Source organism: Mustela lutreola, chromosome 15, assembly GCF_030435805.1.
Source record: "Mustela lutreola isolate mMusLut2 chromosome 15, mMusLut2.pri, whole genome shotgun sequence".
Lineage (NCBI taxonomy): Eukaryota > Metazoa > Chordata > Mammalia > Carnivora > Mustelidae > Mustela > Mustela lutreola.
In genome coordinates, this window is record NC_081304.1 from 440419 (window position 1) to 468363 (window position 27945).

The 27945-nt window shown below is 55.2% G+C and overlaps 2 protein-coding genes across 2 annotated transcripts in view; one reads left to right on the top strand and one right to left on the bottom strand.

Annotated features, from left to right (window-relative positions):
* The window catches only part of FN3KRP (fructosamine 3 kinase related protein), a 74329-nt gene that overhangs the window by 17175 nt on the left and 29209 nt on the right, over positions 1–27945 (bottom strand). The window lies entirely within an intron of this gene.
* On the top strand, positions 1787–27804 carry RAB40B (RAB40B, member RAS oncogene family). The gene is made up of 6 exons (XM_059147552.1): positions 1787–2059; positions 21933–21993; positions 23825–23885; positions 24527–24604; positions 25296–25518; positions 26793–27804. The coding sequence occupies exons 1-6, from the start codon at positions 1891–1893 to the stop codon at positions 27062–27064; spliced, it is 864 nt and encodes a 287-aa protein (XP_059003535.1). The 5' UTR covers positions 1787–1890; the 3' UTR covers positions 27065–27804.

The following is a 27945-nucleotide window of genomic DNA, read 5'->3' on the forward strand; positions in this document are numbered from 1 at the left end:
CCACAGAGAATGATCCAGCTCCCGAGCTGGCTCAGACATCCTGCTCTGGTCCCAAGACCATCCAAGGGCACAGGGAAAGGCTAGCTGAAGGATTGATGGGCATAAACTTCCGAGCCCCGGTTCTCAGGGGGCAGAACCCCTCACTCCAGAACTCATTTTTGCTAAGGGTGGGCCCAGGGCCCCTCCCCACCATGGGCCCTGTTGTGGACTGAATATGACTCCCCAATCCATAAATTGAAGCCCTAAATCCCAGTGTGATAATACCCGGAGACGGGGTCTTTGGAAGGTAGTTAGAGCTAGATATCAGAGTGGGGCCCTTGTGATGAGGTTAGTGTCCTCAGAAGACAGACACCAGAAAGTTTGCATGCGCTCGCTCTGGCCCCCACTCTGTGAGGACATGGGAAGAAGGCAGCCACCTGCTCACGGGGAACCAAAACAGCCAGCATCTTGGTCGTGGACTTCTAACCTACAGAACAGTGAGAAATAAATGTCTGCGGTTTAAGCCCCCAGCCCGGGGTATTTTGTCATAGCAGCCCAAACTGATGAAGACAGGCCCCTTCTGCTCATGAATGACAAGGGCTTCTCCTGTTTGTATGTGTTCGTGAAATCTGTACCTGCTGCTTGTGACAAGGGAGCACATTTTCAGAGTTGCTGTGCCTCTCCCGAGCTGCAGATAGTCCAGAATGTGGAGAAGGCAGGTGTGCGAGGAGGTCATTTTAATTGGATGGGATGTACAAGAGTGCCCCCAGACCCCTCTGTCCAGCTCTGAGGGTACCCCCAGGCTCACTCACAGCAAAGGGTGGAGGCCTGGCGTAATGGGGTGGGGACCTTGATTATGCATACTCAGAGGATATTCTAAGATGATTGGATACAAGGTTGCCAAATATGAAGAGATCTTCCTTGTGGGATGCTGCCAGAGCCCCCTACTACAAGTTGATTGGTCCAGAGGTGGGCATGGATTCCCACCCAGTTGGCTGATCCTATCTGGGAATTTTGGTATTGGATCTGAGAGCCAATCAGGTCAATCTCTCTCCATCGCCCATTACTCCCTAGAAGGGGAGAGAAGTCTGGGAACTGGAGGGTCCCCACATGGGCCTCTCCCCCAGCTCCGGCAGAAACACACGCACACAGGCGCACGTGTGCTGGCACATGCACACGCACACACACAAGCGGAGGCGCACGTAGGCACACACACGAACACGTGCACACGTACACAGGCACACGCGCACACACAGACACGCGCACCCATGCGCTCTGGGACAAAGACAAGGTTCTGGAGGAGCCGTGTGGGACACCGCGTGCCAAGGCTCACCCGGACAGGGACGCTTGACGCCAGGCGACCTGGCCCTAGCCTCCCGGCTGCATGTCCGAGAACGGAACCCGCCCTTGCGCCCCCCCCAACCGGCCCAGCGACGTTTCCAGGTGGCAGGACGTGGAGGACGCGGCACCGGGGTGGCCACCCCTGCAGCCCGACCCACGCCCCGGCCGGGCGGCCTTCGAGGCTCCAGGACAGTTCGGGGACAAGACCAGCCCCTTCACTCCCTGCCCCCTGGCTCCGCCCCAACCCGCCTCGGGGCCTCATTGGCTGTGGCCGCAACCGTGTCGCTTTTGGTCTCCGCCCCCAACCTGGCTACGGCTGCGAAGACCGGATCCTCCGGCAGGGGCGGGAGGACCGTGGCCTGGAGGCGGAGACGAAAGGGAGATGGACGGGCAGCTCAGTCAATGAGTGCGCGCAGCCGCCCTAGCAACTGTGGGTCGCCAATGGCGGGCCGGGGCGGGGCTACGCGCTGTCAGCAGCGGGGGCCGCCGGCCCGCGGCGATCTGCGGACCGCAGGGCTCGCTCGCGCCTCGGTGCCGGCCGCCGCCTCCGCGCCGTCCGGACAGCCGGGCATGGGCGCAGGCGTCGGCGGCGGCACGATGAGCACCCTGGGCAGCCCTGTCCGCGCTTACGACTTCCTGCTCAAGTTCTTGCTGGTGGGCGACAGCGACGTGGGCAAAGGGGAGATCCTGGCGAGCCTGCAGGATGGCGCAGCCGAGTCCCCGTACGGCCACCCGGCGGGTGAGCGCGGGGCCAGGACCGGCCAGCAGAGCCCAGGGAGCGCGCGGTGGGCCGCGGGGAGCGCAAGGGGGCCAGGGGAGCGCGCGACGAGCGGGGGGGAACACCGCGGAGGCGGGGGAGCGCGCGGCGGGCCAGGGGAGCGTCGGGGGGACGGGGGAGCGCGCGGCGAGCTGGGGGTGGGGTGGGGTGGGGGCGGGGCCGGGGGTGTGTGCGGCGGGCCGGGGAGTTCCGGAGGTACTCCGGGGAGCGCGCAGCGGGGCAGGCAGCTGATGGGGGACCCGGGGAGCGCGCAGAGGGCCAGGGAGCGCACGGGGGAGCGCGCAGTGGGCCGGGAGGAGAGGGGCCGGAGGAGCGCTCTGGGGCTGAGGAAGGCGCAGCGGGCCCGGGAGCGCAAGGGGGGACCAGGGGAGCGAGCCGAGGGCCTGGGAGCGCCCCCGGGATCAGGGGAGGGCGCTGCGAGCCAGAGAGCTCATAGGAGACCAGGGGGAGCGCACGGTGGGCACCGTGGAGCGGGACGCAGGTACCTGAGTAGCGCGGCGAGGAGCTGGGGGTGCCGGGACTGGGAGCGAGCCCGACCAGGCGCAGGGAGGAGAAGCTGTGGAGTGTGCGAAGGGCCGCGGATCAAGGAGGGCGGGGTTCACCGCCCGCCCCTCTGCGTGAGCCGGGCGCGCGCTTGGAGGGAATCCCCCGCTGCACCCCCAGTTCCGCACGTGGGGAGCACAGAGCGTCCTCCTTAGTCTCACCAAGGTCCGCCTCCCGCGGGAGCTCGCGGCTGAGCAGGGTGCTGGGGTACTGCTGACCCCGATGACTGCGAGGCGGAGGGGAACGCACGGATCACGCAGGTGGAGTTTGAGAAGGAGGTAGCCGGGCTGCTGCGGGGGGGCCCAGCCAGGAAGCCACCAGCGCGTGCGACGCGTTTGGAAAGGATGCGTGGGGGGTACGGAGGGGGCGGGAGGGAACGGCGCGCGGGATCCGAGCGCAGCGAGCAGAGGCTCCCAGGTGGTGGCTCTGCGCGTGGGCGAGATAGAAGCGGAGCGTGAATGGGAGCAAGAGAACTAGTCCGGAAGGTTCTCCGAGGTTCCTGGCGTGTCCAAGGGAAGGGGCTCCTCATCCTGGCGAAAAGGCCCGGGACGGCAAGAAACCCAAATGACCCATGAAAATGCGGCCTGAGGGCGAGGAAGGGAAGCGCTATAGAAAGTGAAGGAGTGTGGGTTCCAGGGGCGGGGTGGAGCCGGAGGACTCAGAGCTTGAGGACAGTGGGCAGAGGGTCCCTGAAGTTTGAGGTTTGAGGGGCGCAGGCCCCAAGACGGGGTGGACGTTAGGAAGAAAGAAGGGCGGGGAGAGCAGAGGAAAGTGAGGTGGGCAGAGCTGGGCCAGCAGGCAGGAAGAGTCCGGTCCTGGGGCTGTGAGGGGTCCCCGCCGCGATCACCTTTTCGCTGTCACGTTGGGGGCTCCAGGCGCACTTCCAGAGCAAACTGACTGCTCAGGGTCTTGCTCCTTTCTGCCTCCTGGGCTTGCGTTTGGGCTCTCCAGAAACGGAGGAGGGCAGTCCAGAAGTCCAGTCTTGATGTTCAAGCCAGCCCAGGTGTGCTTCTGCCCTGATCCGCAAGCAGGGACTGGAGAGGAAAGTGCAGAGAAGGAAGCTCTGGGTCCAGCGGGCCTCACTGGGGGGATCAACTTGGGTTGAGGCAAGAGCAGCAGGAGGTGCAGGGCGAAGGTTAGGGCGGGAAGCAAGGTGGGCTCTCTGGGGGTGAGCGATGTAAAGAGAGAAAGTGGGTCTGCAGAGCTGGCGGAGGGAGGGAGCCTGTGGCTTCTGTGCGGGCATGTGAGCAGCTTGAGTGGCATGGCTTGGGACAGGCCTTTAAGATGGGTGCCTTCGGGGGCGCCTGGGTGGCTCAGTGGGTTAAAGCCTCTGCTTTCGGCTGGGGTCATGATCCCAGGGCGAGCCCCTCGTCGGGCTCTCTGCTCAGCGGGAAGCCTGTTTCCTCCTCTCTCTCTGCCTGCCTCTCTGCCTACTTGTGATCTCTGTTTGTCAAATAAATAAATAAAATATTAAAAAAAAAAAAAAAAGATGGGTGCCTTCGGCTCAGGTCATGATCTCAGGGTCCTGGGATCGAGCCCCTGCTTCCCCCTCTCTGCCTGCCTCTCTGCCTGCTTGTGATCTCTCTCTCTGTGTTAAACAAATAAATAAAATCTTAAAAAAATAAAAAAGATTGGAGGCGTGGGGGTGGGGAGAAAGTTTGGGAGAATTTTGGTTGGTTCTGGAGAACTGATGCCAAGAACCTGGGCTCTTCTTGAAGCTGCCAACGCGAGAGTCACCCAGGGCACTTGGGAAAATTGCGTTTGGATTGTGTCTCTAGTCCCAGATCTGTGTTATTCAAAGTGATGCCATCAGCCACATGACAGTTTTTTAAATTTAAAGGAATGAAAATGAGATAAAATGAAAGGGTTGTATTAGCTGCATTTCAAATGCTCAGCAGTGACACCTGACTGACACTTGGTTTGTGAGGGGTGTGGCAGAGCCCCTCCAGACAGCTCTGCTCTGGGGCTTCAGCTCTAGGAGGGCAGAGGGTCCCCAGGGCCGGGGGTGCAGCGGTGGAGGAAGAAATCAAGCACCTGCTTTTAAAAACTGTGCGCCTGGGGGGGACAAGCTGGAGTTCTGATTTCTTACAGTGGGCAAGTGACGTGCGCAGGCGCAGACGGCAGGAATGTGCGCAGTCTGCTCCAGACTGGGTTGTTTGAACAGAGGCTTGGGTACCCTCTGTTGTGTTACTCCCTTTTATATGCAAACTGAGCACTTGTTCAAGCAACTAGTTAACTCTTTCTTCTAAAGGATTTAGGTTAAAAAGGCACTTCTCAGGAGACTGTAAGACGTTGGAATCATGGTCAGTATTGTTATTATTCATAATACTTGGAGGAAGGAGAGGGCATTTCCAGCCTCCTGTTTTCGTCCCCCACTCCGAGTGCGCATGCCCTGTTGCTCTGACTTTGCCCAGGTTTGGGGGTACAGTGTCCGCAGTCCCTCAGTCTTAGATGTTTACCTGGCTTCAGCGCTGACCACCACTGTGTCTGTGTCTTCTGTATTTTGCTGTCCCTCCAATTAGCTACATTTAATTTCCGGCCATTCTCCAGGAAGGGGTCATGAGTATTTCCTGAGTGTGTTCATGTTTGAGAGTGTCTGTGCACTGTCTTTACCCGTGAGCAGTCTCTCGTGCAGGTTAGCATGTATCCTGAGGCCGCACGTTCTTTCTTCCTCCCAACGACCCCTCTGGGCTCTCTCGCTTGTTCTGAGCTGCCTCGGAGCCTGAGGTCAGAAAGTCTCTCCTTGTGGATGAGTTGCCTTTTCTTCAGAGACCCTCAGTTCAAGCGGACCGTGTCTCAAAGTTGGATGCTTGGTGTTGAACTTCTGGTACACGGTGCACTCTTTGAATTTGTAGATTTTGTATTTAATTTCAGGGAAATTTACTTCATGTCCCTAAAACTTCTGTTACATTGATTGGTGTTGATGTCAGTTTTCCAAGTGCTGCTGGGCAAATTGCCACAAACTTAGTGGCTTAAAACAGATTTATTATCTGACAGTTCTAGAGGGCCACTGGGCCCTGGGATGAAACTGAGGTGTTGGTAGGGCTGTGTCCTTTCTGGAGGTGCCAGTGGTGAGTCTGCTTTGCTTGCCTTTTCCAGCTTCTAGAGCCCTCCTGCAAAGGTGATGCTGCCCGTCTCACACTGTACCACTCCAGCCTGACTCGGTCTCCCACTTCTGCTTTTAGGAGCCTTTGTGATGGTGCTGGGCCCGTTTGTTAATGCAGGATAATCTCTGTACTTAAAGGTCAACTGAGGGGCGCCTGGGGGGCTCAGTGGGTTAAGCCTCTGCCTTCAGCTCAGGTCATGATCTCAGGGTCCTGGGATCGAGCCCCGCATCGGGCTCTCTGCTCAGCAGAGAGCCTGCTTCCCTCTCTCTCTCTCTGCCTGCCTCTCCATCTACTTGTGATTTCTCTCTGTCAAATAAATAAATAAATAAAATCTTTAAAAAAAAAAAGGTCAACTGAGTAGCAGACCTAATTCCTTCTGCAGCCTTCACTCCCCTTTGCCATAACCTCCTGGAGACACATATTCTGAGGATCACAACGTGGTCACCTTTGGGGCGCCGCGATGCTGCGGCCGTCCTTTTCGTCTCTCTCTTCTGAATTTCTGTGGATATCTCAAGCCTTTCCGATTTGTTGGTAATTTTTATTTTAGTAAACTGTTTCTAGCTGTTTCTAACTTCCTTGTTAGTTTAGTAAATGATATTGCTGTGTTCTGCAATTTTTTCCTTCTACAACTCTCATTTACAATTTTCTTTTTTTTTTTTTTAAAGATTTTATTTATTGGGGCGCCTGGGTGGCTCAGTGGGTTAAGCCGCTGCCTTCGGCTTAGGTCATGATCTCAGAGTCCTGGGATCGAGTCCCGCATCGGGCTCTCTGCTCAGCAGAGAGCCTGCTTCCCTCTCTCTCTCTCTGCCTGCCTCCATCTACTTGTGATTTCTGTCTGTCAAATAAATAAATAAAATCTTAAAAAAAAAAAAAAGATTTTATTTATTTATTTGAGAGAGAGAGAGCATGAGTTGGGGAGGTCAGAGGGAGAAGCAGACTCCCCATGGAGCTCGGAGCCAGATGCGGGACTTGATCCTGGGACTCCAGGATCATGACCTGAGCCAAAGGCAGTTGCTTAACCAACTGAGCCACCCAGGTGCCCCTCATTTACAACTTTCAAAAATTTCTTTGAATGGGGTACCTGGGTGGCACAGGTGGTTGGGCATCTGACTCAGTGTCCGCTCAGGTCCTGATCTCAGGGTAATGAGTGCGAGCCCCACATTGGGCTCCACACTCAGTGGGGAGTCAGTTTGAGATTCTCTCTGCCTCTGCCCCTCCTGCTTGTGCTTTCTGTTTCTCTCCAGTAAATAAATAAATCTTTAAAATTTTTCTTTAAATAATTTATTTCATTAATACATCTCTTATTTTGCCAACTTCATGAAGTTGTTCCACTGCATGAAGTAATTGGGACGAACGTCCTTTTGTTCCCTGGGTCCTGTGTCCTTTCAGGTTGGGTTCTTTGTCTCTTTCTCCTCGTATAACTTTCTGTTAAAGTGTGATATGCACGCAGAATAGCTGAGGGACCCATCTCCCACTTTGGGGCCTCTGGCCCCGGAGCCTCCCTCGGATCTGGAGGGTTAGTACCTCGTTTGGCCTCTTCTCCCAGGAAGAAGTGGTGAGAGAAAGGCCTGGACAGCTCAGCTCTGTGAGGAGAGTGCAGTCCAGGCCGCTGCTGGGCTCCTCTTCTCTGGTCCCTGGTCAGGGTCTCTCCCCGTGGCCCAGCTGGTGGTGTTGCCAGCACGGCATTACCCGTCCACCTCCGATTGCTGGGAGAGGAATCTCTTGCCTCGCAGCTGTTTTCTGGTTACTTTCTCCTGGCTACACCTCCAGCTTCCTTTTGCCAGCAGGAAAACCCCATCTTTCTTTCTCTGTTTCATTTCTGCTGACAGCCGGTTGTAGTACTGCCCACCCCTTTTATTGAGCGTGTAGAAGAACCATCTCCTGAGGTAGGTTATGTTGTTAGGCCCGGAGAGGGTGAGTTACTCTCTCAAGATCACACAGCCTGAGTGAGAGCCAGAGTGTGGATGGTGTGGTTGGCTCCGTGGCCCCTCTGGCTCAGAGCAGTGGCTTTTCTTCCCTGTGAGAACCATCAAAATGCTTTTCCTTACTGACCTTGTTATGGGGTTTTTTTTTGCCTTTCTGTTTGCCTTTGACCAGTGTTCTGCCAGGAGCTCCATGCACGCCCTCCCCCACCGCGCTGCCTTCATCAGAGAGAGGTAGATTTGCTGATTTCGCAGCTACTCTGCGGTTTCCCTTGGCAACCAGTTCAAGATTTAAAACACGATTTATAAAGCCATCACATTCAAGTCTGAATTGAGAGGCGGTGAGTCCTTTCTAGTTCTTTACACTGTAATTCCTTACGGAGACCCTCTTCTATTCCTTAGCTCCCGAGGTGCCACCAAGAGCATATGGTAACTTTCTTCAATGTATCCATTTTCAAAACTACGTGTAAGTGCTCCTATGTATTCCACAATAAGAAAACTGCCTTTGTGTCAGATTCTCTCCTTAAGAGCCAGTCGTCAAGCTCTACCCGCGCGTGTCCTGTGGTGCTTCCTCCCTGCAGTGGGGACTCCCCTCTTGTTCAGCCTCTAACTCCAACTCAAGGTGGCCCTGCTTTGGGGTGATGGGCAAGGAGGGGCTCAGATCCAGCCAGGCCAGGTTCCTGCTGGGCAGAGGGTCAGCTTCTGGCTGGAGACCCACCAAGCACCCACCATATCCTCTGTCACTAGCTCTGGATGTCTCAGTGGCTGTAGGGTGACGGCCTTGGTCCTGCCTTAGTCTTGCTGGCTACACTGGCTTACTCCTCGATCCGGCCTTTTGGGGTGAGGGAAGCAGCAAGGTTCGAGGCGATGGAGCCCATCACTCCCATCACAGGCTGTGAACTGATTTCCCGTTAAGAGATTTTTTTTTAAAGAGTTTGTTTGATGCTTTCTTCCCTGGCTTCTTCAGCTTATTTAGCCTCAGAGAAGGACTTGTGCATAAGCAAAAACTGAAAGAAGTCGCCATATCCAGGGGATCGGGCATAAAAACATCGGAGATGTTGTTTTATCAGATCCACAAGCAAAACCACGGGAAAGGCAGTCACTGCATGAGACAGCACCAAGGTCCCCAGGGCTACCGTCCTCAGAGGGCCTTGCTTTTGCTTTCCTCTCCGAGCTGCCCCCGGATTCCGGCTGAGACCTGGCGCGTCCGCAGGCTGTGGGAGCCGCTGAAGTGATGGGGACTGGCTCACGCTGGCCTGCGCCGCCCGCTGCCCGTCCCTGCTGGGCTGCCACCCTTCAGGCTTCTGGGAGCAGATCACTGCCCCTTCGTTTGTAAACACCTGGGTTCCTGGGGTGCTGCCTGCCCCACCACCCCCCCCGCCTCCCCCCCAGCAGGACTGGAGGGCTAGCCTCTGTGGCGCATGTCTTCTGGTTCACGATCACTTCTTCCTTCTGGTCTCCACCAGCCACTGAGGTGAGGCACGTTCCCCGCAGTGGGAGACTTCCCAGCTACAGGTTTTAGAGAAAACAGGGCTCGACTTCACATACTTCAGAAACACGGCATATCCGAGTGTGTTTGACACGTGTCTACATAATATACTCTCTAGGCAGAGCACATGCACGTGTGCACAGTACTTGTCTACGTAAGCACACGCACGTATACACAGACCCAGTGTGCATCATTTCTGTGGCTCTGATTAAGGTATAAACCTTTTGAAGAGGGTATCGATGAGGAAGCAGACTCTTCTTTGTTCTGGTCGCGCGCAGAGACTTGTCCAACCTCAAGCGACTGTATGGCTATTGGACGGTTTCATTTGGTCAAGTATATGGTCGCCCTTCGCGGACTTTCCAGTGACCCCAGCCCCAGGGCGGAAAGCTGGCCATGTGGTCCATGTTTTCCTGAGCAGGCCCGCATTCCAGGAGTTTAGGTCTGTTTAGCAGAGCGCACAGTTTGGAATCCAGGCCGTGAGCAACCCAGCACATGTCCTTGGCTCGTGGGGAACTCACCCGGGACTGTGTTGGGAGACACTGCCGGGGAGAGCGGGAGGCTGCCATGCTGCTGGACCCGCACGGTGGGAGAAGAAGGCAGGTGCCCTGGGCCCGTGGAGCCACCTCTCTGCCACCTGTCGCAGCAGGATCCAGCTGGGACTCAGCCTGGTTTCCCAATCTCTCCACAGACGCCTGAGTTTCATGCCTGAAACCACCTGCCAATGGTCGTCCCCTGGGAGATAGTCCCATAAAGTGGCAGCGGAGAGCCACGAAGGTCGTCACCACTGTCCTGGGGCTTCCTTGGCTGAATGTGAACCTCAGGCTGTTTTTGGGTTTTGTGGACTGTGTGTCCCCTCCTCTTGCAGATAAAAATTGATGGATTTACTTCCCCGAAATGGGACTCAGCGAGTTTGTTTGTGGATCTGAACAATACTGGGACTCCTGACGCATAGCATCTTGTTTGATTAGGAAGGAAAAGAAATTTACAGAGGCAGAATCATAAATATGCGTATTAAATTATAGTGAACCCTAATACAGTAGGCTGAAAGGTATTATCTTAATGGGGAAAATAAATAGGTAAATTTGAGGAACATTAAATTCTCTCTCTCTTTTTTAAAAGATTTTATTTCTTTGAGAGAGCGAGAGCGAGTGAGAGAGAGAGAGCACAAGCAAGAGGAGAAAGGAGCAGGGGGAGAAGGAAGCAGGCCCCCCGCTGAGCAGGGAGCCCGATGCGGGGCGCCATCCCAGGACCCTGGGATCATGACCTGGGCTGAAGGCAGAGGCTTCACCAACTGAGCCACCCAGGAACCCCTTAAACTCTCTTTTAGATTAAGAAACTTCATGTGGGAGTAGAATCTATTTCTCCCAGTCTAGAGTGATGTGTTCATTCTGGAAGGTAGACCATTGCCTCATGGGTTTAAATAGTGTCATGCTGGTTAGACGTCTGGGAGAGGCCAGGCCAGACGCATTAGGCCTGGGACCCATCCTGTGAGGCTGGGCACCCGCACCGAGCCGGGAGCTGTTTGTGGGCACGGGTGGGGCGGGCACTGGAGGAGCAGTACGGGAATGCCGCGGACGCATGTCCGTTTCTGGATGCAGCTGTAACACAGCCAGAGCCGGGGGCCTAACAACATGGATGTTTGTTCTCTCTAGGCTCTGAAGGCCAGTGGTCCGAAATTGAGGTGTGGGCAGGGCCACGCTGCCCACACCCCTGCCCCGCCACTGCCAGGGCTGCCAGTGAGAACCCTTTCGGGAATCTTCTGGCCAGCTGCTGGTGGCTGCCATTGTGTGAGGTTTGAGTGAGGGAGGGAATGGACCTTGCCATCGTGCTCTGTCTCCTGAGTGGTCAAGCGCCCTCATCCTCTGCTCCTCCCCGGCAGGTGGCGGTCACCAGGAGCTGGCCCCTGGCCCTCCTGGGCCAGACGAGATGACTTATGGGACTCTATCCTGCCCTCCCACACTGTCTTGGGCTCATCACACTTGGCCCAAAGGAGGTGCCACCGGGCATGGGGAAGCCTGGGAGCGACCCAGGCCCTGCTGAGGTCTCTGGGGTGGTCATGGCCTCTATGAGAAAAATTGCCCAGCCCTCGAGCTTAGGGCCCAGCTGGTAATGATGTTGGCTGAGTCCGCACTGTACCTCCTAGCTAAGCAGAATGGTGGCATCAGGGCTGGCCCAGCTGAAGAGACCACCCTCTTCCCTTAGACAGGAAACTGCTCTCAAAGGTGTCCCACTCGGCGACCCAACTCAGGGCGCCCACCACTCCCATAGGCAGTGAGGGCCTGGTTGAGCATGAACCTAGGAGGCAGCTTGGGGCCGTGGGTGCTCTGTGCCCAGCAGAGCCATGTGGCCTCCCCTAGCATCCATCCCAGAGCCCCTGCTACCACCCGCAGACATCTGCCTCTTCTGTGCGCTTTTCAGGGAAGCCAGTGTGGCTGTTTCTGGTTGTCCTGTGATGATAACTGCTCAGCAGAGGGACCCCCATGTGCCCTTCCCCTCCCTGGCTGGTCCCCCACTTCCTTTCCCTCTAGCCATAGTGACACACAGGCACCTCTCGTGCTTCGTGCCTGATATCATGGTTACTTACTGTATAAGAAGGCCCCTGGCCTCTCTCAGGTGAGTGGGGATAATAAGTCCTAGTTCCCAGTGGTTCATCCTAAACTGTCTTCAGGAGCACAGACAGGTGAACAGTTTACTGTGCCCGTGGGGCAGTCCCTTAGCCGGGCATGGGCACGACCAGTGAGGAGGGCATGCCTTTCCCCAAGCTGTCTTCTCGCCACATCTTCTGCAGCTGCAGAGGTAGGAGGCTGATCCCGGGAGGCTCAGGGCTCCTTATGGGGACACATGCAGCCCCAGGGGGTGGGAACGGGCTAGGATACAGTGCCGCTGGCTGACTGAACTGACCGCCTACGTGAGCAGAGTGTCCTAGACAGAGGAGGTGTTGGCCTCAGTCCCCAGCGCCTCATGGGCCAGGTGGGCAGCCCCTGGCTGAGTGGGCTTTACAAAAACGGTGCCAACAGCATCGAGAACTGTGCCCTTGAACATCAGAGATGCTGCTCCTCTCCTCCCCTGGGGGACAGTGAGGGTTTCCCAGCTGTGTCTCCTGTGAGAGCAGGCCTGTGAGAGCAGGGAAGAGCCCCTGCTGGCTGGACCTGCCAGGCCCTGGCGGTGGCCTGAGTCCACGTTCCAGCAGTGTCCCAAGTTCAGGGGTGACCCTGAGACACAGGGAGGGGAGCCCCATGATTTGAAAGTGTTGGGCCTCTGGAAACAGGGCTGTTGTCTGGCCACACCCAAACAATGGTCCAGAGACCCTCTTGGCTATGCCCTGATCTCACTCGTGCTGGGGCACTGGGCCCCACTCTGAGAACTCAGTGTTCCTGCACACGGCTGGTCAGCACAGAGCACTGGGTGCCCAGGGCTGAGGTAGCATGGTGGTGGTCCCGTCCCTGCCGGGCAGGTGGGAAGATTCAGCTCCCACAGTAGGGAATGAGTAGTTCAGGGCCGCCAGAAGTGGGAGCCGCGCGGACAAGCTGGGGCAGCCAGGCCATGAGGAGACCGGAGGCCCCTGGACTGTCCCTCACCGGGGGGGGGGGCACCTGAATCCACTGCTTTGCCATTTCAAAGAGAAATTGAGGAAAGAGAGGTTCAGGGATCATGCTTCTCAAAAAGGAGATCTGCAGAGAGAGAGTTGGTGTTAATTTCAGTAGTGCCCTTCGTTAAAGGTGATGAACACAGTTCAGATCCCTGTCTAGAATGGGACTTTCTTTTAGAGCATCCAGAAATGCAAGGGTGCCCCGAGGGGCCAGTGCTGGCTGTGGCTGTGGGTGCAGCAGGGTGCCTGCCCCAAACCCTGCCCACCCTTTGGCCCTGCAAGACACCCCGCATTGTCTAGCAGACTATCTAGCAGACTGTCCTCTGATCCAAAGAGCCAAGCAGACCTAGTTCTGGGAAGGACACACATGTACACAATTTCTTTGGGGTGAAATTCACATAATATAAAATGATCATTTTGTTTTTATTTTTATATTTTCAATATTTTATTTTATTTTTTTAAAAGATCTTATTTATTTATTTGACAGAGAGATCACGAGTAGGCAGAGAGAGAGGAGGAAGCAGGCTCCCCGCCGAGCAGAGAGCCTGATGTGGGGCTCCATCCCAGGACCCTGAGATCATGACCCAAGCCGAAGGCAGAAGCTTAATCCACTGAGCCACACAGGGACCCCTCAAGATTTTTTTTTAAGATTTTATTTATTTATTTCAGAGACAGAGATCACAAGTAGGCAGAGGCAGGCAGAGAGAGAGGAGGAAGCAGGCTCCCGCTGAGCAGAGAGCCCGATGCGGGACTCGATCCCAGGACCTTGGGATCATGACCTGAGCCAAAGGCAGAGGCTCAACCCACTGAGCCACCCAGGCGCCCCTCAAGATTTTATTTTTAAGTAATGTCTACAACAATGTGGGACTCGAACTCACAATCCCAAAATCGAGAGTCACACGCTCCACTGACTGAGCTAGCCGGGTGCCCCAAAATGAACCATTTTAAAGTAAGTTAGTAGCATTTAGTACGTCCACAATTTTGTCCAACCGCTACCACTTGCAGAGGGAACCCCTCGTCCCAGCCTTTGGCGATCCCTGGTCTGCTCTCTGACGTTTTCATTCAGCATTAGACACATTTCTCAGAAGTCAGCTGCTTGAAGATGAATGTGTTCGCAAGTGATTTTAACCAGTATTTACACCAGAGGAGCATTCTTCTATGTGACGGCATACATTTTCACCTGCTCAGGCCGTAAAATAGACACAAGCAGGTGCTGCTTGAGCTGAGCTAAAATATCTATTCCTCACGCGGAGCTAAAAGTGGAGCGAACGGCTTGGCATCTGATGCTTCCTTTTTTGTTTTGTTTTGTTTTAAGAAGGCTAAAATTATATCTCCTCTTCTCTCGGTTATTCTGACTCAATGAGCATTCCTGCAGGCTTTGCTCTAGGAGCTTTCGCATGTTTTTCTTGCATTTTGATGGACAGAGTTTTCGTTGAATTCGTTCTGTGCAGCGAACAGAATTACACCTTTTGATCCTGACCGTGACATTGCTAACGTCAGCGCGCTGGTTCTCGGGGACTGGCCGGCAGCCAGCAGCCGTCAGGGAGGCGGAGAGACACTGAATAAGAGAAGAGCAAACACTGAGTCAGGAGAAAGGAAGCAGCGCAGGGCTGAGGGCAAGGGTTCAGTGAGGAAGTTTGCGAGGAGTGGGCGGGGGGCGTGGAGCTGGTGAGCAGTGGGTCGTCTCCGGAGACCGGGGCTCCCAGGCGGCCAGGCTCTCTCGGCGCTTGGCACAGTCTGTGAACCGCTGTGGCCAGTGCGTTCCTCCAGGTGGCGGGGGAGACCGAGGCTCGGGGAGCACGAGGACATTGCTGCTTGTCAGGACTGGGATTGGATCCCTCAGAGCTCCTCCCTGTGGGGCCTTCACCGTGGGAACCCGGGTGGCCCGGTGGCTGTGACCCCTCTCTTCTCCCCAGCTGGGGAAACCGAGGCACACTCACACGCGAAGCAGTGCTTCCTCCAGCCTGGTCTCCTGTCCCACCCCGCTTGCCTGGCCCCGGCCCATCCCAGAGTCTCCACGCGGGGCGAGAGGGAGGTGCCGTGGGTGACAGAGGGACGCGCAGCGGAGCCCACGGGCTGGAGAAGGGGGGCGCTCGCTGCTCTCAACGAGCCAGCCCCAGTGGAGACCACGGGCTGTGCGTTCCCGGGGCTCCGGGGTCAGGGTCAGCCTCGCCGAGGACAGCTTCCTCTGCACCGCGGCGGGAACTACCAGCTGCACAGTGCGTTCAGTCTGCGTCAGGCTGGCGGATAGGCAAGTCCCGACGGTCGCGCTTTTCAGTGCTTGTCCCTTAGTGCAGTGCGGAGACACGGGTCGTTGTACTTTGCTTTGGGAAGGTGTTGAAATGTATCTTTTGTAGCTTTTTCTAGGATTTGTATGTCAGATATTCTCCATTCACGGTACTCTGTGGGTTTCTGTCATACTGGACGCCTCTGGTGCAAACAAAAAAGTCAGTTGCAGACGGCAGCCTGGTACCGGCCCGGAAGCGGACACACAGACCCGGTGAACGGAACAGAGCCCGGACCTGGACCCGCAGCTCTGCCGCCAGCGCATCTGCGACACAGCAGGGAACAACGTCCGATGGAAACAAGTCAGTCTCTTCAACAAATGGTGCCGGGAACACAGGACAGCCACGTGCGGAAGAGCAAAACCAGACCATTTCCTTACACCACACACAAAAACAGACTCCAAGTGGATGAAAGACCTCAGTGTGACACAGGAAGCCGTCCAGATCCTAGAGGACACAGGCAGCGACCTCTTCGACCTCAGCCACAGCCACTTCTTCCTAGGAACGTCGCCAAAGGCAAGGGAAGCAAGGGTGAAAATGAACTACTGGGACTTCCTCAAGATCAAAGTTTCTGTGCAGCGAAGGAGACGGTCATCAAGACTAAAAGGCAGACGACAGGATGGAAGAAGGTGTTTGCGAATGACAATGCGGACAGAGGACTGGCATTCAGTCTATAAAGAGCTCATCAAAATGAGCACCCCAAAATAAATGATGTAGTTAAGAAATGGGCAGAGGACACAGACAGACATTTCTGCAGAGAAGACATCCAGACGGCCAACAGACACATGGGAAAGTGCTCCACCTCACTCGGCATCAGGGAAATACAGATCAAAACCACGATGAGATCCCACCTCACACCAGTCAGAACGGCTAAAGTTAACCAGTCAGGAAACGACAGACGCTGGCGAGGATGCGGAGAAAGGGGAACCCTCCTGTACTGTTGGTGGGAATGCAAGCTGGTGCGGCCACTCTGGAAAACAGCATGTTGGTTCCTCAAAAAGTTGAAAATAGAGCTTCCCTATGACCCAGCAATCGCACTACTGGGTATTTACCCTAAAGATACAGATGCAGTGATCCGAGGGGGCACGTGCACCCCAATGTCCATAGCAGCAATGTCCGCAGCAGCCGAACTATGGAAAGAGCCCAGATGTCCACTGACTGGATGTATGGATAAAGAAGCTATCGTGTGTGTGTGTGTGTGTACACATATACTATATCCCATTATATGTGCAGGCATGTATCTGTGTATCACATGTGTACATATAGGTGTGTGCTGTGTGTTTACACACACACGTGCATGTGTATAATGGAATGTCACGCAGCCACCAGAAGAATGAAGTCTTGTTTTTTGCGACCAAGTGGGTGGGGCTGGAGGGGATCACGCTGACTGAAGTAAGTCCGGGAAAGACAATTATATGATCTCACTAGCAGGGAATTGAAGAAGCCAGACAGATGAGCATAGGGGAAGGGAAGGGGAAATAAAATAAGAACAGAGAGGGAAGCAAACCGTAACAGACTCTTAATTCTAGAGAACAGTGAGTTCTGCTGGAGGGGAGGGCGGGGGCTGCACAAAGTGGGTGACGGGCATTAAATCGCGCACTTGGTGGGATAAGTACTGAGTAGTGCGTGTAAGAGACGAATCACTAAATTCTGCTCCCGAAGCCACTACTACACTCTATGTTAACTAAGCTAAGTTTTAACAAAGCTCCAAGCAGCTTCAGCAGACAGGAGGTTACGGCCTTACCTGCCTGACAGTTGGAGGGTAGGTCTCTGAGCCCAGCCTGGGTCCTGGTGCCTGAGCCTTCCTGGATTCTCTACTGCTCTTTTCCCCCGTCTGTGTTTCCGTCCGTCAGCTTCCGTCCCAGCTCCTCTTCCCCTGGTGAACCCGAACTGTATGGTTGCTGCGAGGTGCGACACCAGAGTGGAGAAAGTGGGGGGACCCTTCCCACACAGCCAGTCACTCTCCGGTGTTTTGGGGTCACTGGTCTTTAGATTATTTCTGTCACTGAGAGTTGCTATCTGCGGGAGGACTGGTCCGGTAGGACCTGTGCAGCCATGGCCAGAAGCAGAGTCTCCACAGAGAGCAATCCAGGGGCGCCTGAGTGTCTGCCCTCGGCTCAGCAGGAGGTCTGCTGCTCCCTCTGCCTCTCCTCCCTCCCTCATGTGCTCTCTCTTTTTCTCAAATGAAGAAATAAAATATTTTTTTAAAAAGAAAGAGAGCAGGACGCCTGGGTAGCTAAGTTGTTAAGCATCTGCCTTTGGCTCAGGTCCTGGGATTGAGCTGTGAATTTATATCTTCAGAGCAAACAGGCTTAGCAACACAACAGGGCACCGAAATGAGAGAAAGCAGACTGTTCACCTTACTGCCCCGAACCAGGCCTTGCTGTCATTTCTGAAGTGCCATTTCAGGAGGAAAATGTGAAATTAAATGAAAAAATTAAAAGAGCAAATGAAAAATTGCGGGCGAGGTTATGGGAAAAACAAACGAAAGATAAGAAAACTTCTGAGTGACCCTAAAGGCTGAATTCTGAAACTGATGTCCACTAATTTGAGGTTTAGTTAGAAAATCACAACTTGGGCGCCTGGGTGGCTCAGTGGGTTAAGCCTCTGCCTTCGGCTCAAGTCATGATCCCAGGGTCTTGGGATCGAGCCTCGCATGGGGCTCTGCTCAGCGGGGAACCTGCTTCTCCCTCTCTCTGCCTGCCTCCCTCTCTCTGCCTGCCTGATCTTTCTCCTTGTCAAATAAATAAATATTAAAAAAAAAGAAAGAAAATTACAACTTAAAGAGAAAAACCCATTAAAAAAAATTTCATATATTTATTTAAGGGGTGCCTGGGTAGCTCCTTCGGTGGTGGTGAAGCATCTGTCTTCAGCTCAGGTCATGATCCCAGGGTTCTGGGATCGAGCCCTGTGTCAGGCACCCTGCTTCTCCTCTCCCACTCCCCCTGCTTGTGCTCCCTCTCTTGGTGTCTCTCTCTGTCTGTCAAATAAATCAATAAAATCTGAAAGAAAGAGAGAAAGAAAGAAAGAAAGAAATCCAAAAACAGTAAAGATATTGGAAATTTAAAATGTGATGGCAGAATAAGAATTTCAAAGGAAGGATAAAAGATAACACGGAGACCATTTTCCAGAATGTTGAGGAAAAAAGAGAAATGCAAAATAAGAGAAAGTAAGAAAATCATGAAGTACGTTCAGGTGGCCTAACATCTTATGAACAAAACCCCAGCAGGAAGAAAAAAGTGAACAATCCAAGACTATTTCCCAGAATTCAAAGATTTGCATTATCAGATTGAAAGAGCCTGTTGAGTGGGCCGCCCAACAATGAAAGTGCCCCATAATAATGCATGAGATTGCAGCATACTAGGCAAAGACCCTCCATACCTTATACGAGGAAAGACCAGACTGCATTTCAAAGGATCAAGAATCAGTGTTTGACATCTGACTTCTCAACAGGAACTCCAGAAGGTAGACCTGCACATTTCTGAGTAAAAACTATTTCCTGCTTCAGTTGGGTGCCCATCCACTCTGACTGAAGAACGAGTGCAGACTACAGACATTACAGACTTGCAGAGTCTTGAAAACTATCTTCCACACACCGTTCTCAGGAAGAAAAATGCAGTTGTAAACCGACAGAGAGGGAGACGTGGGCTTCCACAGCAGGAGAAAAGAGGTCCAGGAAGTCAGCGCACTCCTAGTCTGCGAGGGGGCGGGACAGAAGCCTGAGAAGATGCTGCCAAGAAGGCGAGACACCCGCATGTTTGGAAGTACTAAGGGAAGGCTGGATAACTGGAGGAGACTTTAAGGATATGTTAGTGATACGTGCAGCGAAAACTAAGCAAATAAACAAAAAGGCAATTTTTAACTCCAGTAAAAACAAAAAGTTGTACGTGAAGGACAAATGAAGACGTGTTCCAGCTGCGGATAGTGTTTACTTGGTCATATTGATATAAAATTGGATATTGGTCTAGCTAAGACGACAAATGACTATACTGTGTGTGTGTGTGTGTGTAGGGGGAGAGAGAGAGAGAGAGAGAGACATGTGGAGCATGTTGGTGAAAGAGAACTACATTTTCACTTTCCACAGTGGGAATTTGATTAATGTCTAACCCTGAAAAGTCAGAAAGTAGGAATACACGTATGTCGCTTACAAATTGGGAGACACAAAGCAGACAAGTACCCAGAGGATGAAAATGGATGCGGTGCTGCGGGGGTGTGCATCGGGTCCTGTTGTCCATGTTAAGTTTCTGACACTTAAAACCATGTGCATCTGTGAGTGATGAAAACAAAAGTCAAGTATAGTTTTAAAAACTCATAGGGTGCTTGGGGTGCCTGGCCGGCTCCGTTGGTGAAACATGGGACTCTTGATCTAAGGGTTGTGGGTTCAAGCCCCGTGTTGGGTATAGAGATTACTAAAATAAAAAAATAAAAAAATAAACTGGAAAAAAAAAAACCCTTATGGGGACTTAAAAAGACCATTAGGAATGAGTTCTTTTAAATTTATGAAAACTTATTTTTACTGTGGACCTAAAAAATAAGTAAAAAATAAGGTACGTGAGGGTGCCTTGTAAATCAAAGGCGCCAACCCAATTCAAACAGTGAGTTACTGTCCTAAAGGTTAAAAATGAAAACCCTCTCCAGCCTGTGAATGGTGAGAACTCTCTTCTGCTGTCTGGAAACGGACGTGCCGAAGCCACATTCTCTCTGGACTCGAAAATAGGTTCCCAAGTGTGCTCATTTGTTGCTTTACATAGATGGTATAAAACCTTTAGTGTTCGCAGGGGAAAATTAGATATCTCCAAAATTAACTTTGAAGTTGCTCTCTGTATATGTCTTCATGTGTTTATGTATGTTTGATTATATGTGTATATATTCTACTTATTATGTAATTATACATTGTATTCTGTGTCATATATTCCATTCAATGTATGTGTGTATCCATGTTCCATTACAGGCACTTATACCCTGTTTTATTGCACGTGTGTGTCGCACATCACATATGCCCAATGCTGGCCTCTGCAAAAGGAAGAATACAGGCATTTGAAGTTGCCTTCCAGATAGTTCTGTAGGGTTTTAATGGACTGTGAAGAGGCCCTTGGTGGGTCGCCCCCAAAAGTAATTTCCCAGAGCCCAAAGCTACTGACCTAAGCAGCTTCCAGAATATCTGTGCTCTGCCCTAAAGCCTCGGCAGCATGTCCTCAGAATGCGAAGCAAATCTGTTGTTGCCTTCCGCCTGCATGCTGCACAGCCCTCAACTGACTTTAAGGAAAGGAGGGTGTATGAATACGGTGTGTCGGGTGGGGGGTTCGCTAAGGCCGAGTGCTACAGATCCTTCCAGAGGATCTGTAAGCTAGTTGGGAATGGCTCCTTCCTTCGAATGCAGTCAGGGGGTTTCCTTCTGAGCCGTGGCTGTGGGGGTTTTCTTTTGGTGGAAAGTAAGATTTCACACCCGTTCCAGGACTTTCTCAGGGCAAGGCCCCCAGGTAGGGGTTCCTCTCTCTTCTTCTGTCTGACCCCCAGGAGCCCATTCCCCTTTAGATCTGTAACTCCTAATCCTGCTTTCCTTGTCAAGATAGCTGAAGTCTGGCCACATCCCAGAATGTTTCCAAGGCTGGGCTTGCTCTGAGAGACATTCCTGAGTAAGTCTAAAAATGGCCTAAATCCAGCGCCCCAAACCTGGCTGGGTCCTTGTGGTCATAAATTGTGTGGGGTGTGTTTCTTGGATGGGAGAACTCCTCTCTTGCTTTCTCTGCCCCTTCATGGCCACGGTGTCAGTCTCGGCCTCTCCCTCCCTGGGTCCCGCTGAGTGCGCCGGCTCGGCCGCAGACGGGGCAGAAGCATTCTGGGGACTTGCTCTGTCAACACGGGATTGATTTCCTTTTTTTTTTTTTTTTTAAGATTTTATTTATTTATTTGACAGACAGAGATCACAAGCAGGCAGAGAGGCAGGCGGAGAGAGAGAGAGAAGCAGGCTCCCCGCTGAGCAGAGAGCCCGATGTGGGGCTTGATCCCAGGACCCTGGGATCATGACCTGAGCCGAAGGCAGCGGCTTCACCCACTGAGCCACCCAGGCACCCACGGGACTGATTTCTAAAAGGAGCAGAAAATTGGTTTCTGATGGAACGGGGAGGAATATTTTTCCTTTTTAAAAATGCTTATTGCTTTTTCTGATCTTAGGAAAAGAATGCATGCACATTGAAGAAACTTAAACTAAGGAAAGGTTTGGATAAACAAAGCAAACACCACTGAGAAATTTCCAGTTGCAACGTGGGGCTGGTCCCGCGTCACCCCTCCACGCACATCCACACACACACAACGCGTGTATTTTCTTTACCTAGCTGAGGTCATGCTTCCTATCTCATTTTATATGCAACACATTTTTCTTGACGTTCTTAGTGTGATAATTTGGCGGAACGATCTCGGGGTTTTAGCCTGGGAGTGGAGCTCAGAGGGAGCAGTCCCAGGGCGGGAGGGAGGGTTGCATAGATGGGGGGGCCGGACGTAGGGCTGCTCAGAGCTGCCTGCAAACGGGGGGCCTCGTGCCGAACACTCCAGGGGCGGAAGCCCAAGGCCGCGTCCCCGCGCCTGGGGCAGCGTGTAGCAGCCAGAGCCTCCTGAGGCCCGGGGCCGAGGTGGCTGGTGCCGAGGGAGGAGAGGAAGCTGGGAGGTCCCCACAGAGTGGGCAGTGGCCCCCACGGAGTGGGCAGTGGCCCTAGTGGGCAGGGTCCGTGCGAATCCAGGGAGACCCAAAACAAGGTCTAGTCCGTCTACCTCAAAACCATGACTCTTCCCTGGTGAGAAGTCCTTTCTCTCCTCCCAGGAGAGTTCTCCTCTCTGGTGCCATTTGCTTGAGAGTAACTCTGAGGCCAGCAACACTTAAGCTGGCCTACCCCCTCCCACAGGCATCGACTACAAGACCACCACCATCCTGCTGGACGGCCGGAGGGTGAAGCTACAGCTCTGGTGAGTTGGGGCCCACCCCGGGCTCTCAGCAGGATGCGCCGGCCCCCGGGGGTAGAGGCTTTCTTGGCCCTCGGAGTGCACCTTACCGCCTGTGGGAGGACCGCCCCCCCGGCCCAGCAGACCCAGGGCTGCCCCACAGGAGGTGGTGACCCACTTGTCTGGGCCACCGAGGCTTCATCCATGGCAGGGAACGCTGGGGCCTTGGTGGGTCCCCAGGGGTCTGTCCAGAACGTGGCCTTACTGAGACCTTCTGCTTCCCCAGCTCCAGGAGGGGCCCATGAGGGTGAAGGGGACAGACCCATGGCAGGCGTGGGAGGCTGGGAGCTCGAGGCCCTCTCCTGGGGTCTGGATGGACTTGGTCTCTTTCTCACGTCCCACCTGGCAGCCCTGGCTCTGAGATTCAGGTCCCACCTCCGGACCTCTGCCCACCCCCTGCTCTTGGGGGGGTTGGGGATAGAGAACTGGGATTTCCTGCTTCGACCACCCCACGCAACTTGCCTGACCGCTGTTCCCGTCCCTGGGTCATCCTTCTCCTGGGCCACCTGCATGGCCCTCTTCTCTGCCCACGTGTGACCAAGCCCCCAGCCGCACCAGCCTCGGGATGTGGGCAGCCTGTCCTGGCGCCGTCCCCACCTGCCCCTTCCCGGGGGCGGTCAGCAGGGAGCCTCTCTCCACAACGTCCCTTAGCACCCATCCTTTCCCGCACCCCCAGGATGTTTGAGGTTGTGGCTGGGGCCTCCCTGTAGCCTCTGTCCTCTGGGCTGCCCGCTGCTGTGGGTCAGCGAGCCTCCGGCCTCCTGTTCCCACTTGCTGTCCTCAGACTCCTGGGCTCTCCTTGCAAACTCCGCCCAGCCCTGAGGCCCGTGGGGCAGGGGCTTATCTCGTCCTGGCTCCCTCCCTCCCTGAGACCCTCGAAGGATCCACTCACAGCCCACGCTTGCCCCGGCCTCCGAAGGCTGCCCCATGTCTCCCCTGAGCAGCGAGAGGTCTCTTGATGGCGCGTTTCGTCCGAGTGGCTCATCCTCATGAAAGCCGTCACGGGCCCACCCCTCATGGCCCCCTGCCTCACCCCGCCGCGATCCACAGCACCCCGTGTCCAGGGACGGCCCCACTTCACGACAGCCACCCGTCTCCCGTGAGAGCTTGTGATTCACGCCCTGCGCTGTTCTCAGGTGTCTCCTTGCCCGCAGGCTCCCTGCTCACTTCCATGTGCTGCGGAGCTGAAACTCCGCGGGCTGGGAGTCCCCCCCCCATCTGCTCCTCAGCTCTAAGGAGGCTCCTCCCATGTCCTGGACCACACTGGTCAGCACCTCAGGGCCCTCCTGAGCCCCAGGCCCTGCCCTCCCTCAGGGAGCGCCCTGGGACTCAGAAGGCAGGGGCAGGTCACCACCTGCAGAAGAAAAGGGAGAAACTGCACTGTTTGTAGTGACAGGCCTGGACCTGCCGCCCCCCCCCCAAGGAACCACCTGTGGGCGTGGGTGTGTTTGTGGCCCACGCAGAGGTGTGCTGTCCTGACCAAAGATGCCAGGAAGGGAATCAGCGCCCACCAGTGCTCGGAGCCACCGCCATGCGAACAGGCCGCTGGAATCCACCCCACGGGAATGTTTTTTTTTTTTAATCCTGATTTTGGATGCTTGGAGCTCCATCCCGGCCCTTCCGGGTGTCTGCACTCCTGGGTCCGTTCCTTGTTTTGATAAACTCAGGGATGTGTCTGCAGTGGGATGGCCACTGACTGGCAGTTAGAATGTTCTCGCTGTGGCTCTCGAGTTCCAAACTTGGTTGTCGGGAAGAAGCAGTGATTTCTTCTCACTGGCCCTAACGTCTTTTCCAGGGATACATCCGGGCAGGGAAGATTTTGTACCATATTCCGCTCCTACTCTCGGGGCGCACAGGTAACATCCCCTGAGCCAGGAGGTCAAACGGACTGAAACTCCCATTCGGAATGTCCTCTAACGGCTGCCTGGAGGAGAAGGCCGTTCTGCTCACAGAGGAGCTGGTCCAAGAGGGCCGCGCCCCGTGGTGTTGGGGCGCATGAGCCTGCCTCAGCCCCAGGAACGTGCGTGTGCGTGGACACCTGCACGTGCTGTGTGTGCACGTGGGCTGTGTGTGCACCCGTGTCTGCGCGTGTCTGTGCACACATGTGCGTGTGGTGGGCCGTGTGTGCACCTGTGCCCATGTGATCGTGTGTGTCTGTGCATGCTCCGCAGAACGCGCTTTCCGGGCGGGTGGGAATGCTGCTGGGGAGGAGGTGATCCTCGCGGTCCCTCTGAATCCCGGGTCCCTACAACAGCTGGTGGCTGTGGGGGACGGAGAGCCAGACCCCAACTCACCTTGACATCACAGGGCTGAGTAATGAGCTCATGAAACATCATCAGAAATACTTATTTAACTACTACAGTTGGTAGATAAACAAAATAATATGTTTCTGTTAAAATGAGTCAAGTGGTCGAGGACGGAGTGGCCTGCACACGGGCCAGCATGGTCCCTGTGCTCGCCTCTGACCCGTCAGGTAAGTCTGCTGTCTCTCCCCCAGGGTGTGATCCTGGTCTATGACATCGCAAACCGCTGGTCCTTTGATGGCATCGACCGGTGGATCAAGGAAATAGACGAGGTACGACGTGGTGCCAGGCACCGTCCACGTGGGCATGCGGGGGGGGGGCATGTGAACCAAGACACGAGGCCTCAGCAACATGGGGGCTGTGCCCCTATCAGAACAGGACCGGGCCCTCACCTGGAGCCCTGCCCAGTCCCGGGGGCTGGAGCTGTGCCCCACCTGCTGTGTGGGCCACTGCCCGCACCTGGGGCTGCCGGTGTGGACACGATGTGGTCAGAACCGTGTGCACGGTGTTATTTCCCGCAGCCGCAGAAATACGTGGGCATAAACAGCGGGAATGTACGCTCTCCCAGTTTGGAGCCCAGAAGCCCAAAATCTAGCGTCAGCAGGATCGGCTCCCTGCAGAGGCTCTCGAGGAGGGTCCATCTGGCCTCCTCCAGCTTCGGGGGTCTGCCAGTGGTCCTTGGCCTGTGGACCGTAACCCTAGTCCCTGCCTCTGCTGGCACGTGGCTTTCCAACTGTGAGTTCTGTGTCCTCTTCTTGCAAGGACTCTGGTGACTGGATTCAGGGCCCACTCCAGTGACCTCGTCTTAACTGATTACGCTCTGCAAAAGTCCCGTTTCCAACAAAGACACATCCTGATGTTCTGGGTGAACTTTGGGAGAAGGCTACTTACCCTATAACCGAAGGCATCAGCAACTCCAAAAGCTCGCCCAAGTAACCCCTTTGCTTTTGTCTCGCCCTTTAGCACGCCCCTGGCGTCCCTAAAATCCTAGTGGGGAACCGCCTGCATCTGGCCTTCAAGCGGCAGGTCCCCACAGAGCAAGCGCAGGCCTACGCGGAGCGGCTGGGCGTCACCTTCTTCGAGGTCAGCCCTCTGTGCAACTTCAACATCACCGAGTCCTTCACAGAGCTGGCCAGAACCGTGCTGCTGCGGCACGGGATAGACCGGCTCTGGAGGCCGAGCAAGGGTAGGCAGCCGGGAGGCCGTCCGGTCCCAGAGCCCCCGCCCCTGGCCTGCGGCCCAGGACTCGCCTTGTGCCAGGGCGTCCTGGCCATCCTCAGGGTGAATGCGTTTAACTCGAGAGGGATCCCTAGGGACAGTTTTGTCGGGTAGCTCGCAGAGCCCTTTCTGGGTCTGCATGTGGCAGAGCTGGGGGGGTAGCATGTGCACTGAGTGAGGGGTGGCACCACCCCATGGAGCAGGACCCCCCCACCAGGGCCGGCTGGCCAGGTGTCATTTCACGGTTTTGGAAGAGGATGTCCTCTCAGGAATGATTCACTTTCAGCTCATCTTGTTTGCAAAGAGGGGACCTGAGAGGCAGAGGTGCATGGAGCATTGCTGGTGCCCTAGAACCCGGCCCCTTGGTGTGAATCCCTCCAAAGCCCTGGGTCCTCTGATTTCATCTGCTTTGTTGGGGCCTTTACGGTGACGGTCGCTGTCACGGATTTCCTCACAGGGACCTGGTAGTGTGTGACCGTTACAAGAAAAAAAGGACAAAATCTAGTTATTGAATTGGGCAGTGCAGGGTTGAGGGAGTGGAGCTGGATTCTGCCTCATTAGGGTTCCTTGGCCTCAGCACAGCTGCCAACTTGGATAGGGCCCTTTGCTCGGGCGGGTGGGATGTTCAGAGTGCTATGCTCCTGCTGCCCCGTGGTGGGAACCCCACGTGTCCCGGGGAGTCCATGCCACCCCTGGCCGAGAGCCACTGTGTGGAGACAGCTCTCTGCTGGGAGCCCCCAGGCCTGAGCCCTTAGGGTCTGGGGTGGTGATGGGGTCATCTGGGAATGGCCCCCTTTCAGGCCCCCGAGGGCTCCATCCAGGGAGCCTGACGCATGCGAGGGACGGTGTGGATGAGACTGAAACATTCACTTCTCAGCCGCGCTCTCAAGCGTGTCCCTGTGAGCTGGTCACACGTGCTTCTGGTGCCAGCAGTCTGGTTTGCAAGGTCATGCCTGACACCCTCACTGTCTCACCACAAACCGCAGCCCGGAGAGTCCTGTAGGAGGACTTCACCGGCCATGTCTGTACTCCAGGTCTGCCCCCTTCTTGGGCCTAGAGGGAGACACGACGGGTCTCCAGTCCCAGGTGACTAAAGCAGGGTGACCCTTCTCTGGCCCTGCCCCGGGCCACGCATGGGCACAGTGGGTGGAGAGCGCGGCCTGAGTCCCCGGAAGGGAGGCGGGGAGGCGAGCGGGCTTCCCTGGCGTCCAGGAGCCGCTGAGCCCGGTCCCTTCCCTGCAGTGCTCAGCCTGCAGGACCTGTGCTGCCGCGCAGTGGTGTCCTGCACGCCCGTGCACCTGGTGGACAAGCTGCCGCTGCCCATGGCCTTGAGGGGCCACCTCAAGTCCTTCTCCATGGCCAGCGGCCTCAACGCCAGGATGATGCATGGCCGCTCCTACTCGCTGGCCGCCAGCTCCGCGCACAAGAGGAGTGGCCTCCGCAAAGTGAAGGCCGCCCGGCCGCCCCAGAGCCCGCCCAAGCGCTGCCCCCGGAACAGCTGTAAGGTCTCTTGAAGACGGCGCCGGCACAGACACGGAGCAGCCCCACGCGGGGCGGACGGACGGGTCGGAGGGCCCCGGGAGCCCGGCCCAGGCCCGGGAAAGCACCTGCCGGTCTCGCGGTAAGACCTGTCGCGGTGACTGAGCCCCTCCGTGCAGCGGAAACACAGCCCGACCGACGGTTCCCTGTGGACGTGCATGAAGCTCTCGTTTTAAACGTGTGTTTAAATGTTGTCCCGGGGACGGGCCGTCTGCTCTGCTCTGGAGGACAGCGGCACAGCTTGTCCTCAGCACGACTGCTTTTCCAGGAGCAGCCACACGCGTGTGACGAGTGTGACTCCAGGGACTCTGGGAGGCAACGGGAGAGACTTCAGTCCTCGACCTGCCGAGGGCCTTTCTGTAAACCTCCTCTTTACAGTGAAGTGCGAGTCCCCAGAGGGGGTGCCCGCGGGTCCAACACGGATCTGATAAAGGTTTTGCTATGTTGTTTACCATGTTTGGGAATTAATAAGTGTTTACATGCATATTTTTCTGTAAATCTACATTTTTTGTACAAGATGTTCCACAAATTATGAAGCAAAGGGAAGAAAATGCCAAAGATATTTCTTGTTGTGTCCGACGGCCACAGCATAGTCACAGCAGACCCAGACCGGCAAGGAAATTATCACCCGGAGCCGTTTCAGTAAGGAAAGAAGTGGACACTGTTACTCAAGAAAATGTTTCTCGACAATAAAATGTACACTTGTTTCTTGGTAGGACGGTGGGCCGGCTCTTTCTGATTCTGTGTATTCACGTGGGTCGTCGCCCGTCCTGAACATGGCTGCGGTTCCAGATTCCTTCCCTGGGAAGAAAGGCCGTGGCCGGAAGTAGGAAGTGTGAAGGGCGACCCCGTAAGG